General features: G+C 39.0%; 1 protein-coding gene across 3 annotated transcripts in view; it reads left to right on the forward strand.

Moving 5' to 3' along the window:
• Positions 1–17,110, forward strand: part of LOC122791339 (IgA receptor-like) — a 632,537-nt gene extending 615,427 nt beyond the window's left edge. For 2 of the 3 annotated variants that reach the window (XM_044059052.1, XM_044059053.1), the window contains 3 exons: positions 11,644–11,670; positions 12,804–12,839; positions 16,943–17,076. In XM_044059052.1, the coding sequence (XP_043914987.1) occupies positions 11,644–11,670; positions 12,804–12,839; positions 16,943–17,061 (182 nt within the window). In that variant the 3' untranslated portion in view covers positions 17,062–17,076. Of the gene's footprint in view, positions 1–11,643; positions 11,671–12,803; positions 12,840–16,942 lie in introns of all 3 variants that reach the window. The other variant, XM_044059054.1, reaches the window with a different exon arrangement.
• Positions 17,111–17,382: the final 272 nt, after the last annotated feature.

Here is a 17,382-nt window from a genome sequence, read left to right on the forward strand (position 1 = left end):
CTAATCATTCAGCCAGATCCCGAAGTCCATCCCAACTTCAGTTGTTATGACTACAACCACACTTATAGACTACCCCAAGCTCCCATAATTAAACCTAACCACCTGCTTCAACCATGCTCCTGACATATCTCATCCTTACCTGTCCCCACACAACTCCCATACTACACAAACTATCATGAGCACATAAAAATGTATCACTACCTATGACCTCACTGCATACTGTCCTGGCAGCCAAACCACTCCTTGAACATCTATCACCTGACAAGACCACTTCCTTCGGACCACCAGCTATTACCAACTCTGTGCTTCAACCATATGTGTCCTCAATGCATAGCACTTAATCAACACCCATTGCAGAAGCATCCATCACCAGTCCAGACCATTTGTGATCTCATTGTGCACTACTCCAGAGGCCGGAACATCGAGCAGCATTCTGCACGGCATCAGTCTGCAAGAGAAAAGATAACTGTAAATACTCTGAAAGAGAAACACACACACACACACACACACACACACACACACACACACACACAGACACACACACACACATACTACATCACAGGTTAAAATAACCCAAATCTTGTACTCTGTGAAGTAAAGATCACAACCTAAAAGTAAAGGAGCACAAAGTTCTTAACATGTTTTCAGATGATATAAACATTTTAAATGAAAATACAAAGTTTGGACTCTAAGCATTAATGTTTACCACATCCATGACTTACACCTTGCATAGGTTCATAGGTTCATAGGTAGGTACTAGGCTATCGGCCCAAGGGCCTAAGTAAGCCTAGTCAACAAGGTTCCCTGGCTTATGCCACCCAAGAAAGTTATTTTACTGTGCCCCTTTTGAGCAGAGCCACAGAAGTGATCCCCGTGGTATATGTCCTATTTCCTATCCACTCATCAAGATTTTTCTTGAAGAGTGCTAATGAGGAACTTTGCTTGACATGGATGGGTAGCTTGTTGTTCCAGAGTATGGGAATCTATCCCTCCAGCATGTCCTGTTTATTTTGGTGACAAGGTTTAGGTCCCTAGAGCATATAGCTTGGAGGGATTGGGATTTTCTTCATTGTAGCATGTCCAACAGCTCTGGGTATGAGGCAGAAATCACCCCGGAGTAGGCGATATGCTACGGAGTAAAGCTGGAGTTTTTTGAGATGGTCAGTGTAGGGCATCTGTTTGAGGCCAGTAATCCTCTTTGTGAGGTAGTTCTGTGGTCTTTCCAGCTGCTGCATCTGTCTTGTGAGATATATTCCAAAAGGGATGTTGTACTCTATAATGGGTCTGAATGTCGAGTAGAGGGGAACAACGACATCTTTTTTCCTGGATGAGAACCCTTTTGTGATGAGGTGTGCCACATAGAAGGATTTTCTGACTACTGTGGCGATGTGATTATCTAAGGAGAGACTACTGTCCACCTGGGTCCCAAGGTCTCTTATAACACATTCTGTGTTAAGTAGACTATCACCTATGTGTTTGTTCATGGGTACAGAGTTTTTACCAAAGGGGATGACAATGCACTTTTTGGCATTGAGCTTGAGGCCATGGCTCTGACACCAGGCATCTGTCTCAGTGGGGCCCTTCTGTAGGATGTCCACATCATTTGGGGACTCGACTATGGCTCCTAGTTAGCAGTCATCTGCAATTATCATTAGCCAAAGGCCTTCTGTGTTAGCCTGTACTTCAGAGAAGTAGATACCAAACAGGACAGATCCCAGGATTGAACCCTGTGGCACTCCACCTGTCACTGGTTTGAAGTCAGATTTGGAGTCTGCAACTTTTACAGTGTGTGTTCTGTCAGTGAGCCAGTTGGCAACCCATCTTGTGACGTAGGGATTTATACCAAGTTTAGTGAGTTTAGCTATAATTCCAGAAAGGGGGATGGTGTCAAAATCATTGGCAAAGTCAAGATGGCTGTGTGAACCACCTTACCCTTCTTTGGTGACTACCTCAAAAAAGTCAGTCAGGTTCAGGAGGCATAATCTGTCTTTCACAAACCGAAACTGGGTGGGGTCCAGAGTTTGGAGGTTACCAATGTCTTTGTTTTTGAGTTCCATGATGATATGTTCCATGACCTTGCAGACCAGGCTCGTCAGGCTAATAGGGTGATAGTTCCCAGGAACATTGGTGGCTCCACTTTGTAGAGTGGGATAACTGTTGTTGTGTGCAATTCAGTAGGCACAAAGCCTGACATGAGGCTGTGATTGAACATGGTGCTTAGGTGGATAGCCAGTTCATTCAGAAGTTCATGCAAAACGCAGCCTGGGATGTTGTCCGGTCCCATGGATACTGTGTTTTTAGCTTTAGAGAGTGCAGCTTTTATCTGCATAGTTGTGATTACAGGGACTGTGCATTTTTCCTGTATAGATATGGGCCCTTTAGGGGGTGGGAGGGAGGTAGAGTTAGCACTGAACGTATCTGCCAGGATGTTGGTAATATCAGTTGATTCTGTAATTTTCATGCCATTGTGTAACTCAGAGCAGATCTAGGTCTTGCCATTGAGATGCTTGACATAGCTATAGAATGCTTTGTGGTTATCCTTAGAATCAGTGGTGATTTTGTTTTCATAGCTAGCTTTGGAGGCTCTTATAAAGGATCTTACCTTCTTACTGAGGCTGACCAGGGAGCTCCTCCACTCGTGGGATTTTACTCTCTTTTGCAACAGATTCTTCCTTCTGTTGCAGAGTTTGTTTATGGCAGGGACAACCAGATTGGCTTCCTTTTTTTGGAGGATAGCATCTTGGTTCTGTTTGGGATAATACGATCTATAAACTCGTGTAAGTGCTTATAGAGTCCATTATTGTAGGATTCAGCAGTCGTAACTGCATTGTTCATCTGCATAGGTGTCATGAGGTTCACCACTTTTGTCTTAAGAAGCATGAAGTTGGCTTTGGAGAAATTTTTTACCATTGTTTCCTTAATGGGGGGGGGGGGGATGTGGATATCTAGGGTGATTAGCTTATGGTCGGATCTGACCAACAAGGAGTTGACTTCAGGTGTGGAACACCGGTCACGGTCACTCATGTTGGTAATGACTAGGTCTAGGATATTGTTGCCCCTGGTCGTGGTGAGGATAAGTTGATCCAGGGCATTGGAATTTATGAATTCCAGAAAGCGTTTAGCGAAGGAGTTGGTACATGAGTAGTTTTCCCAGTTAATGGTGGGGTAGTTGAAATTGCCCATTATTAGGGTGTTTGGTTGAACCCTAATATTTTCCAGTATATCAAGAAAAGAGGGGTGGGAATCCTGGGTCATGGTGGGGGATCTGTAGCAGGCTACAATTTTGATTGCAGTTTTACCCAGAGTTAGTTGCACTTGGATAACCTTGGATGCATTATGCTGAGCAACTAGCCTGGAGGTGTGGATATCCTTAATGAATATGGACACACCACTGCCTTTGGTGTTCCGGTCCAGGTTAGAAGGCCGAAAAGTGTGGTATGAGTTATAGCCTGGTAATGCAGGGGTGCTCTCTGGAGCCTTGAACCAAGTCTCAGTCACTGCACAGATATCGATGTTCTCCATTTTAAGGAGTGCCTCGTGGGAGCGCATTTTGAGATTTAGACTTCTAGCACTGAGTAGCATTACCCTCAGTTTTTGCTTGTCTGTTCCTGTTATGGTGGTGAATTTGTCATTTGAACCTTGCCTAAAAAAGGCACAGCAGGGGCAGCAAGAGCCTTAACCAGTATCCGGAATCCCAGGGGCAACAGATGCAGACCATCTCTAGCAAACCATCGTGGTCTGTCGACCATGTCATCCCAGGCAGATAGATATTCGATTCCCTTAGAATGACACCAGAAGCTTAGCCAATTGTTGAAGTCAGTCATTTTGTCCTTGTACTGGATTGTACTGCATTTCTTTCACATGCAGTGTTAATGGTGTAAAAACACCATTGTCTACTCTCACAGTACCATAGGAAATTCGACTTAATATATCTGAGATATAGGAATTTTATTAGCAAAACAGTCTGCAGGTTGAAGTACAAAGAGATATGTTAAATAGTTCTGAATGGGAAATAGCATTTAGTGGGTACAGATGCCGTGGTTGTTGATTTTATTGGTCAGGTATGCACAGCTTTAAAAAATTGTGTGTTTGTATGCATTTATATTATCCTCACTGAGTTTAAATTTTATGTCTGCATAAAAATATAACTTTTGATATATTCAGATAAGTTGACATTGATAAAGTTATTTTTTATGGGATGACGTTTTATAGTTAATTGAGAATATTTTACAGCTGTTAGATATGACAGCCCCATTTGGTTTAGTAGTTCTTTTAAACAAGACTATATACACAGAGTTCTTTTGAGATTATATTTGTGTCATTTCACTAAATAATAAAACATTTTGTAATAGTAGCAGATAGAAATCCAGTCTCAGCTGATGTTCTGTTTATCAACTCTGCAACCAATCCAATATGTCTCCCCTGACAAAGAGCCACTCCAACCAGCACTTCCACCACCAATGAGCCCAAACATAGCAGCTGTTCCCCAACCAGTGAAAAGTCCAGAGCCACTCCAACCAGCACTGCAACCATCAATGAGCCCAAACACACAGTGTCCACTGCCTCTTTTTTTTTTCTTTTATCTACAAGTCTGACAGTGCACCTGGAGGCCAGAACAACACATCTGGTGTCAAGGTCTGGACTACCCACTACTCAACAACTGAACTATAAAGCACCAGACAGTAGCCATCATCCCCACCCCCTGAAGCACCAAAACCAGGCATGGACTATCCAGAACACCCTATAGGTGCAACCCTGAACAGACCACAATCAGCCAAGGACATGGCTACTTCATGCACCACACACCACGAAAGAAAATCCCCACGAGTACCAATATCACCTTAATCATACAAACTGGAGTTGAACCCAATAATAATTGAAAAAAATGAGGAAATCCAGGCATTCTCAAAACCCCAGCCCAAATCAATGATCTCCCTCAGCAGCACTGCACTAGCAGTTACCTCTCAGCCTGAAAACCCATGTATTTCTATCTGCAAACGATCTGAACCATGAAGTGCTGCCATTGACTGCTCCAGCACCACCTTTGGGCTCAACTCTTGAATCCTTCCCTTTTCTTTTTCTTTCCAAGAGGGTCACTCTGGTTCACTGTCCAAAGAAATAAACACTATGCACCAATAAGACAACTGTGGCCAGAGTCTGGGAAAGGAAGCAGTACTACTACCTACCAAAACTGCACAAAACTGACACCAATCAATTTTTAGAGACAGGAATAGAAAATTACATTATCCACACAGCGCTAACTGAACTTCACAATCTAAACTTGCACATATATGTCTTGCCTTTAGTGGTCCCGCGACACCCATCACTATACTCAGTCTCAGAGACTAGAAGCTCCGCCATCAACACCTCTGAAGTTGGCTCAATCCCTCTGTATCTGTCTGACTAGATCAGCTGGCACACTATCATTTACAGCTTCTGATCATCCTTTACCAATAAAACAAAACAAAGCAACACGAGAGACTCACCTTCAGTCAGTGCTCAACTCCACCTCCAGACAAATGTGCTGTCAACAAACCACTAGAACAATGCAATTCCAGTGCCTGCTGAGGAGGAAAATGGCATCCACAGAAAAAGATGAGCAACAACGATCAGTCAACAGTCATCACCACTCTACAATGTTGCCACGAGTATACACCACTTACACCAAGTATGAAACACAGCAAACACTCAGCAAGACTCTCTACTCTTGTACCTAATCCCAACTCAAATATCCTGCCTTCTGCATGTCACCATGTGGTAAAGCAGTGAGGACTACCTCCCCCAAGCACAGACAGCTCCTCCCTTACATTACCCATAAGATAACAGCCCTAGATCCTCAGACATGTTGTTAACACCAAATTTACCTCTCCCCCATGAGTCATATTTGAAACAAGCACAAATCATCCCCTCTCCCATGAGCTGAACTCGAATCAGGCACAAATCTCAACCATGAGAACCCAACATCAGCCACTGCCACTCACTACCATAACTGCAGGCCATTAAAAAAAAATTGACAATAGAAGAAACCCAGAGATACCACACCTTCCCAGACTACAGAACCATCAAAGAAATAAATCACTTGGGATCTGACCACACCGCTATACCTTCCTAACTCAGCCTACCTGCAAGCAAGGCACCAAGTTACCCAACCACACAAAATTAAAACAATCTGACAAAATACATCCCCAACCTTGAAAGTGATATAAAGAGATCCAAACTATACCTCTCAAGTACATTAACCCTCATATTTACTGAAAAAGAATATTATACAGTAACCTAGCTCCAGCATACATACCACTATTAACTCCAGGCCTACCTGTACACTGAAGTACCTACAGGTCGTCATGGACTTAGTACTTGCTATAGCAAGTTCATTCCAAAATGTGATTCCTTACCCAGTTACACTTCCATAAAACCCATTAAGCCCCTCCCTACCATTACCTCATTTCTCCCAGTCTTCCTACATTCCCATTTAACCCTTTCATCCTCCCAGTTAGCTTCCTTCCTCTACCTTCTTAATTCCCATTTCTGTTTCTGTCTGACATCCACCTGAAGATGTCCCTGGACAAATTGGTTTGTTAACAAACCTCATTTCCGTAGGTAAATACACTGCCTAGAATGTCAGAAATGCTGTGTGCCTCTTAGCCTGTGATTGTCATGGATTTTAGGTAAGTACTAGGCTAGCTGATGTTCTACCTTGTGTTTTTAAGGGAAACACTTTAACCATTATATCATATAATGCATTAGAATAGAATACAATTTGACACAAATGGATTGCATAAAACTAATTAATCACCAGAACTTTTGCCTCAGTGTGGGATGATTTAATATACCAAGAATAGGAGATAATTGATGGAAGCTGACATTTGAAATCGGAGCTTGTCTCACAGGATCTAAGATGACTAACTGCTTTCCTGAAGAATGCTAGTCCCAAGCAGTGTCCTCACAGCAAATTGCAGAATAGGCTACATTTCTTTTACACAAAACAGAACACACGTGTTCCACGTTACACATATCCTGTCTACAGTAAACAAAACTATGGGGTTCAGTGCTGCTTCCATAATGTTTGTATATTCTGAATAATGGAATGGAGTCAATTTGAGTTCATTCATCTGTTAATTGTAAATAATAAATAGCCCCTGAAATAGACTGTTAAAAAACAGAAAAATGACAGCAGCAGAACCACAGCAACACTGTTTTTATTGTAGATAAAGTAAGCGCTTTCGTCGGTGTACTCCACCAACTTCATCAGACAAATGACATAACCTGTAGTTGCAGTTTAAATACTTTCAAACTGCCATATCAATTACACAATTAAAACCATTATTTTTTTTAAATTAAAGAGATATCCCCAGAAAAAAACATTTTGCAACACAGAACGCCAAAGTGGGACTAAAAAACTACATTACTACTACTGTAACATAGTTAAATATAAATGAGTTCTTTACATCAGCAGAACATTGCAAATTCTTTATCATAAATAGAAACAAAAAAAATATATGGTTAAAAACAGAAAAATATATGGTTAAAACCAGTCGACCAGTATGAGAACAGTATTACCTAGTTAAAGTTTTTGTCCCTTCTCTATATACCTATTTGTGTCCTAATATTCCTCGTCCAAAAACTTTGATGCGAACCAACACCAAAAACCATATATCTGGCGCTAATCCACTATACTTATGTTTCAATTAATTAAGTTGGAAATTTATAGACATTGTTAGAGCCCAAAGCCAATACTTTAAGAAGACTTACACCATATATTGTGATTCCAATAATGCACCAGAAAATACACTAAAAAATACGAAGTATATAATGTAAATTGTGCTATAAATGTAGTTGTGTTAATAATGTTATTAAATTAAACAAGCCATAGTTAGAATAGCCTTATCTATTTAGAGCCTTAAGTTTGAGAAGGCATTTATTAGAAATGTAATCATTAAACCCTGGGGGCCACTGAGCCGTGGTACGTACGCCATCACAATTCACATTCCTCCAGTCTGAGTTCCCAAGGCCCACCCCTAATATTGTGTTCTACCTGTTGTAGTACCATAAACTGAAATTGCTGGTTGGGGTGTTCTATGATGTGTCTCGCCAAGGCGTTGGTGGTGTTGTTCTTCCCAGTACAGTCGGTATGTTCATATACCCTTTGTTTGATTTTTCTCTCCGTTTTCCCAATATAGTATGCATCACAGGAGACGCAAGTTGCTGCATAGACCTCACCTTGGGATTCACAATTAAACCTACCACTTATATGATATTCTTTATCCCTTAGTCTAACCTTATTTGTGGTTCTAATGAATCTGCATTGTGGGCATCTGCCACATTTCGCCATACCCGTACCTCTTTTATTTACCTTATTTCTCTCCACTAGGGTTTTTAAGTTAGGGCCCCTTTAAAAGGTCATGAGAGGTAGTTGTCCCAGTTTGGTAAGACTGGTATCCTCATTGATTAGGGACCAGTTTTTGTTAAGTATGTCCCTAATATGTGTGGCATCTAGGGAAAATGTTGTAATGAACCTGCTAGTTGTGCTGTCATTAGTGTGATCCCTAATCACTACATCATTAACTGCCCATTCAGTATGCTCCTATTTGACATTCTGTAGAATTTCTCACGAAAGGAAGACAGCGACCTTCTACTCAATCAATTGATCAATCATTGGAGAAATTTGAAATCTCTGAGATGAAACTCTTAAGTGCTAAAAGAGACAATAAAATTAATATGATAGCAAAAATGCATTATCAACATCCAGATCAAGTTACAATTAATTTTCACCATTTCCATTGTAACACCACTACTTCTGTGAAAACCAGAAGACTGTCACATACCCATAAATAAGTGAATGTTATTCTAAGACAGACATTCAGATTTCACACGAGTTTGTTCTTTGTTGTATTTCAGGCTGAGAGCTGTGGCTTGGCCACTGGTTACTCTATCTTTACTTCTCAGCTTTCTTCCACAAACCATCTCCTCCCACTAGAGCATGGGCTACTGGCATCAGGATAAATATGCTCCTTGCTTACACATAATCACTTCTAAAAATGCATTGAAATATTTAACATCTCTCATTCATATTTATGCACCTGTAGAATTTATTGAGATATAGTGTGTCTGTATAACACCATGGTGGTGCTCAGCGATAACTGGCCACTGCTCTATAACTGTAAGGAGTATTACAGTATATTTCACAGTAAAATATAATCACCCTCCAATACATGAAGCACTGTTTGGGGCTTCCATACTTAACAACACATACTCAAGTTTATCGTCTTGTAATGATGAACCCCCTTATGAATCTAAGGTAGACGGAAATAAATGCAGTGGCAGAAAACATCTATGTGCAGGATAAATATATTTTATTACTTGTTATGCTGTAACATGTCTTTAACAATGCATTTAGGCTGTAATTCTTTATACCTTACCAAGAAGAAGTTCATAGCACCCATGAAGAAAATAACTTATAATTCTAAATGCCAGACACTGTCATTAAATGAGCATGAACTGAAGCTACTGTGACCTGTCTTTGAAAGGCAGTATCTCTTCTCCCTTTCTGATTACTTTACAAAACTTTCTGGTAATCATAGAATAGTCATCTACCATACACATCTATGTCTGTTATTCTAACCTCAGAACTTCCATTGAAGCACACTTCTGGCTTTGAACCTGTAGCTATACCATTTGGAAGGCATGCCATTGTGGTCGCAGCATATTGCAACTGAAAAATGTATTTCTAGGGCAGAAATATATATAATTTCTACTTCTAAAGTAATAAGAAGTCAGTTGTTATGCAATTCAGACTATCACTGTAGTTAGCAAACTGACCATAACCAATGAAAGAGACAATAATGTAAAGTTTCAGACAGTGATATATAGGTAGATAGATAGACAGACAGATAGATAGATAGATAGATAGATAGATAGATAGATAGATAGATAGATAGATAGATAGATAGATAGATAGATAGATAGATAGATAGATAGATATGTATATATTTATGTCAGTCCCCCTTGAAATTCTGTTACAAAATGGGAGAGTAATCACAACACCATCATAAGGTACAAAACATACATAAGACTGTGTTGGGAGGGTGGCCTAATGGTTAAGGTGCTTGCTTTACAAACACAAGATGCAGGATTTGAGTCTCACAAGGGATAATTGGCTAGGCTTAAAATGGCTCGCAAGGGCTGTTAGCCTAGTACTAATCTATGAACCTATGACTACAATTCCAACTTCCGAGTTTCCACTGCAGCATAAAATTTGATTCTGCAGCTTTAGCTGGTTGAAAGCGTGGCATTAGAGTAACGAATTTGTAAATTAAAAAAAAAAATTTCTGGAGAAAATATACTGACTACACAATCAGTGTAACACTAGTACTGTGTATTTCTTATCCAGCAAAAGTTCTGTGTGTTCTCCTGACCAGAAAGGTATGAATGCCAGACTTTCTTTCAGCTCCTGACCTTCCGTGTTCAAAATGTGGAGCACTACATGTCATAATATGGAACAAATGGACAAAATGTGGAACACATACTAATATCCTCAGCAAAGGACCTCACAGGCTTAATGACAAACAGATATAAACACCTATTCAGGAGATTTCAGCCCACATCTGATGAAGTTTTTAAACGAAAATGTATTTTGAGGATGTTAATGCTTTGGTTTGGTTGTATTAGTTGTGACAATAAAATGAGTGAACCAGGCTGCCTGTGAGCTTCATTGTATGCCTTCTGAGGTCTATTTTTGCATTTACAAGACAAATTCAGCAAAATATAATTTAAATATGCATAACTCATCAGTTGCATAGACAAGAAACAAATGCAATTAAGAAGGTCAATGCAGATGTTGAGTTAAATAAATTAACAGATTATATTTAAAACATAAATATACATAACTCATATATTAGACAATAATATAGATGCAATTAAGAAGGACAATATGGATGATCAGTTAAATAAATAGATAAGTTGTACAGAGAGGTATTCAGAGTTTTTACAAGAGAGGTACTTTTGGAACAAGAATATTTACAAAAACTATATTTACAAGTTTGTTTCCAAGTTTCATGTTCTTGATTAATTAGTTGGAGTCATGTTATAGTACAACAATGACAGTGGTTAGCCATGGGTTAGACAGGAGCATAGCTAGGAGTAGTCAGGTGGGTTTTGAGTAGTATTTTTCATTGTGACAGGTTAGTGCTTGTTATGATGTTTTGGGGAACAGAGTTCTAAGCTTTGGATATCTTATTAGAGTATAGGGAGTCACTGTGGTATTTGTTAGCTTTTGTTATTTGTAGTAGAAATTTGTTTGAGGATCTTAGCTGTCTCTTGTTAGAGGTTGAAGAATGTTAGAGATTATGGGGCATTTTTCTGGTAGGTATATTAACTCAAATGGGCTGTGGTTAGTTGTGTGAGAGTTAGTAGTCTGGGTAATTCAAGCCAACTGAGCTGGTGCAAGGCTATACAGTGGTGGGTTTTAAATATGGAGTTATTGGCAAATTTGGCAATTTTATTGTAGCAGGCTTCTAGTTTAGATTGGCCTGTTTTTTTTCAGATTAGTGAAAATGGCTGAAGCATAAAGGAGAGTAGAGAGTAGATGTCTCCTAGGGATTGATTGTCTTGTATATCTAAAAGTATTTCTATTTTTGTCAACAGAAATGGAAACACTCCGTCAACAAAAAGGTAAAATGCACCTGCATGCCTCCGTTTCCAATTATGTAAATTCACATGTTATATAAATTCACATGTTGCCTACTCAAATGGTATTTTAGGCTATTGCTTATTTTTTTAAATATTTACCAAAGATTTAATTTCAAGTTGCTGATGTTCTCTAGAGGCTACTTTGCTTATTATGAATCTCAGAAAATGAAGGACAATATCTTAACTAGGACTGACTTCCTTAAAGACAGGAGCCGCAGCCATTTATGTGGGGAGTGCACAATGCTAATTAGCATTAGCCACTCCCAAACCTGCTGCATTATAATCCAGTTGTGTCCTTGAGACTGCTGTCACACTGAGGCCACCATGAGTGGAAAACTTCAGGGGTAGGGTGGTCTTTGAATTGAAAAGGCTTAACACACTGAGGAAAACTACAGAGCTAAGCCTTCCTCATTGCATTAAGCCCTTCTGAATCACGAGGCATATTTTTACACTCTACATTTTTCAGCAATAGTGATACATTTTGATAATTTGCTTTGGGTTTTTAAGTAGAATAAAATTATAAGTATTTGTAATTATTTAATGCCATTATATCTTAAAAATTAGGCATGTTATAGAATGACTAATCTGGCTTCTTCCACACTCAGCTTATATCATCCTATTCCTCAGATGTCAAAAGTAAAGACATCCCTGCAGGCTAACAATAATCCTTCCAGTATGCTTTCATGCACACCTCTTTTGGGGTTCATCATTTTAAAATGCCATTGTGAATATTAATTTGATTACAGAAGGATAACTGAGTGTATTTGTAATGTGTATATTAGTAAAAATCATGGTAAACGTACATTCTAGTGAAGAAAACCTTAGGCTTGTATGCATTTCCCTCCTATAGTCTTTAATGTATAGCATATTGTAATGTATGTTTGCATGTCCTGAAGATATGACCTACTTTATATCTTAATTCCGGTAAGATGGGGGTCTGCAGTCCTCATCACTTTCTATTTGTGTGTAGAGGTATTAAGTGCCCAGTGCAACTTGAACAAGGCAAACCAACTAAAAATATCTGGAAGAATATCAATCTTTGAAAGTCATATTTTATTTTATAAACATTGTTATTTCCTTTGCAGCTGAACTATAACTTATTTTTTTTTCACTAGGTATTGCAGAGAGAGCTAAGAGAAATATGGAAACAGGTAAAAGAATGACAGAATGCAAGATACAAAAATTTAAATGGTTTGGAAGGAAATTCTTGAACGTTATTGGACAGTAATTATTTTCCTTTACACTGTGGGAAAGATTACATTGACTTGGAAATAAACTGACCCTTTGTGTAGTGTCTTACAACATACAGTGTAATTACATTCAATTGCTTTACAGTGCTGCATTTTTCAACAGGTGGCTTTATCAATTCACACTAAAAAGGAAATGGAATAGGCTTAAAATGGCTTGCATTGTAGTATTTATTTTATATTTGTTAACTGGGGGTGTCTGACTGAGCCAAAAAGGCCCTTTTTCAGCAGAGGCCTGGGGAGAAAAGCTCCACAAAGAAAAATTACAGACACATTTAGTTATTTAGACTTGATCAGTATACACACAAATTACAAGAGACATGTTTTTACAGTGGTATGCGGCACATAAACAGTTACATTGGAGAGAACAAACAAAAAATATTAATTTTAAAAATAAAGGTAAGTAATAGATTTGTGGTGTACAGCTGAAATTTGGAACATAGGTAGAATACTTACACAGTACACAGGTACAGTACATACATTGTAGATTAGCCAGTGTTTGTGAGTAAGATTGAAAACTATTATCAAGTGCTCTAGATTTTGTATGTATATGTTATCTGCTTTCACTAGCCTGGGGAGCAATCATGGCACTGCCAACTTTGCTTAAGATGTTGCCTGATGAGGTCTTTAAAGGAGGCTTTGGATGATGTGTTTTAAATACTAGTAGGGACAGAGTTCCATTTTTTAGCCACTGAACTACTATATAATGCATCTCCAAAGCTATTGTAGCTGTTGGTGACTTCTGGTAGTAGTTTGCTTGATGATTTAAGAGGCCTTTTGGCTGAGTGATGTTGTGCTAGGTTTTTGAGAGCAGGACACTTATTGGGGAGGTAATAGGTAGAATGACAGAGGCAGAGCTGATTGTAGGTTAGGAGGTTGGGCAGTTCAAGCCAGTGGAGCTGTCTCAAAGCAGTACAGTGATGACTTCTATATGAGCAATTTGCAGCAAAGTGGGCAATTCTGTTATAGCAGGTTTCCATTTTGCCTAGTTCAGTTTTGTTGAGATTAGTCAGATTGGGAGATGCATAGAGTAGGGTGGATAGAAGTGAACAAAGGCTGATCTTGTGTTGTTGGTAAGAAATAGTTTGATACGGTAGAGTGACCCCAGTTTGACATGTACTTTTTTAATAGTTAAGTTGAGATGACTATCAAATTTTAGGTGTGAGTCTGTGGTTATTCCCAATAGCTTAGCCTGTGCCACTGGAGCAATTGGAGTAGCATTTGTGGAGTAGATAGTGAATTGACTGTTAGTGTTTTTGTTAGAACTGGTTATAATCATAAGCTGAGTTTTCTTTGGATTGAGGATAAGTTGGGCTTTAGTAAGGTAGTTTTCAACGTCAGAGAATGCTAGTTGAGTTGTTTGCAGGAGGGTGGGAATGTTTTGTGCAGCACAGATTAAGGTAGTGTCATCTGCATACTGAATTATAGAGGCATGCTGTGTGGAGGTATGGAGATCATTTGTGAGGACTGTGAGTAGTATTGGTCCTAAGACAGAACCCTGTGGGACTCCTATAATTATGGGCAGCTGAGGAGAGAGAGAATTTTCCCAACTTTGGACATGTCCAAAAAAAACAATTGATATTTGTAGGCCTTCATTTTTGAGATAGTTTACTGTGTCTGTGAAGCAGAGGAGGGCTGTAGTGGTACTATGGGCAGGTCTGAAACAATGCTGAGTACGTGACAGGATGTTGCTGTCTAGGAGATAGTTTAGCATCTGGGTATGGATGCATTTTTCTAGGATTTTGGCCAGGGGAGAGAGTAAAGCAATGGGTCTGTAGTTATTAAGTTCAGTGGAGGTCCCACCTTTATGTATGGGGTTAACATAGGATATTTTCCAGAGTTTGGGCACATAGTTTTCAACAATTGATCTGTTTATGAGAGTGGAGACAGGGATAGTAATAGCATCTGCTGTGAGCTTCAAGAAATAGCTGGGGAGTAGGTTGGCTGCTGTTGTAGTTTGGAGAGCATGCTTTTGATTGAAGTGGTGGAAACTGTTTTGAGGGTAAAGCTTGTATTAGTGTTATTTGTGTTGGGGGGGGGTAGTGAGGAAGGAACTGTCCTGTGATACTAAGGATAAAATTGAGTTCACAAAGTGGGAGTTGAATTGTGTTTCAATGGGAACTTTAGCGTCAGGGGTGGTTGGTTTGGGGGTAGCCTTTTGGGTGGATTTTAGTAGCTGGTTTACATTTTTCTAAAATTTGTTTGGATTGTGTTGGTATTTAGTTTGTAATGTTGTGTAGTAGGATTTTTTGTCCAGCTTAATGCATTTTTTTGCACGGTTGCACAGTTCCTGTTACTTAGGCTTTGTGTTTCTTTGTTTTTTTTATAGTAAAGCCAGGCAGTGTCTCTGGACTTGAGGATTTGTTTGGTTTCTTTACTAAGCCAGGGGTTTATAGAGGTTCTAACCTTGATTTTGCGCAATGGTGCGACAGTGTCTAGGTGTTGTAGAAATGTTTTGTTGAAATATGCTATAGCCTGGTCAAGTGGGAGGGTTTTTAGGGAGATCCAGTCACAGTTACAGAGTAAAGTGTTGAGGACCTCAGGAGAGATTTTTTTGTGTTTCTAGTGGATATATAGTTAGTGGTTTTGAATATGCTTGTTTTACTACGTATAAAGTATATTATGTTGTGGTCACTTAATGTGTCTGGGAGACTGCCTGTGTGAGGGTACAATGTGGGGTTGTTAGTTAGGACCCAGTCAAGGATGGATTCCCATTTAGATTTTTTATCACATCTAGTTGGAATTTGGACTAGCTGCTGGTAGCCATGGAGATTTATTAGATTACTTGGTGGTTCTGATATACAGGTGAACCAATCTAGGTTGAAGTCCCCCAGAATAAGGGTTTCTTGTGAGTATGTGGAAGAACACCAGGATAAGAAGTCTTCAAGACTAGCAGGTGTATTACCAGGTGGAATATAGATCATAATTGTGGTGATGACCTTTTAGGGTGAAATTGAAGTTGTGAGATAAGTATGTCCCAATTATTGGGGGAGGGGTAAGAGTTTGGTAATTGATGGACAGTTAAGTTGGACTTGTACAGTAAGGCAGTTCCACCCCCTTTACGAAGTGGTCTGTCTTCTCTAATGATATTGTAGCCGGTAGGGAGAACTTCTGAGTTAGCTATGTTTTTATTTAGCCAGGTTTCTGTTAAAGCAACTATGTCTGGGGAGTAGTGTACTATTGTGGCCTGGAGTTCAGGTATTTTATTTTTGATACTTCTAATATTAACATTTAGCATTAAAAGATGGTCGGTTTTGCTGCTGTTGTTGATTTGCCCAGGGATGAAGAAAGTGGGGGGGGGGTGGGGTTTGTTCTGACATTTGTGTTGGAGCAGTTTGTGCTGGACAGGATGGATTTGGACCTGGGTTGGGGTGGATATCCCCACTTATGGTGAGCCTGGAGTTAAAATGGTTATACAGATGCTGGAGTTTGGTGAGGAGTGTGAGAAAGTATTGTGTTTTTTTGGAGTAGGAATGAGAACATATGTGTTTAGTTCTGAATTGGTCTGTTATGTAGTTCTTGAATAACTGTGGGCAGATATCATTATAATGTGTGGTGCCTGTATACGAGAGTGCATAATGCATTGTTGTGCTACTAAGTTTAGGGATATTGCTAGAGTGATAACTTGTATGCATCTGAGCTTCATTATACATCCAGCTAAAATGAAGGATTAACAAACTAATTCAGTTTACTCTGCAAATTCAAAATGTGTAATAAATAATATGTTGCTGTTGACTACGTGTTGCATGCTGAGTGTGAATCAGTGAATAGATGAAAAGATGGCTTGTAGCTTTTTAGATACCAACTTTTCACCAAATCTATGAACATTCTACTAAGATTGTGTGTATATATATATATATATATATATATATATATATATATATATGTATATATTTACAACATGCAGCTGTCACTTACTAGTTATAAAGTGATTTAGGAGTTATATGTCTTGTGGGGCATAGGTTGTTTCTAAATCAATAATAAAAGCATTTATTTTGTGTAAATAGAAATGGAAACACTTCGTGAAGAGAAAGGTAAAATATGGACGCATTCTTTATTTTATAGTATAGTTCACATGCATGTTGCCTGTACTAATGATATTCTTTGCTATTGTTTGTTTTTGTAAAGGTTTACTAACATTTAAATACCTAGTTGCTCATATTCATTAGAAGTGTCACTGTTTATCTCAATCCCCAAAAATGAGGAATGGTATCCCACCATGAACTGGGATAAAGGAATTGCTGCAAACTACTGCTTCTTGTTTTATGGTCCTTCTGATCAAAATGTCTCTTTCCAGTCATCATTTTCATTTTCCAGAAAATTCACACTTGAAACAAAGCAAATATCATTGATAAACTACATATTAAATGATCAGTGACTCTATTTCTTCTCCTTGACAATTTAGAAGTAATTATTCCATAGATTGTATAACATCATGACTGATTGT

Source organism: Protopterus annectens, chromosome 17.part0 (assembly GCF_019279795.1).
Source record: "Protopterus annectens isolate FY-2018-M chromosome 17.part0, PAN1.0, whole genome shotgun sequence".
Classification (NCBI taxonomy): domain Eukaryota; kingdom Metazoa; phylum Chordata; order Ceratodontiformes; family Protopteridae; genus Protopterus; species Protopterus annectens.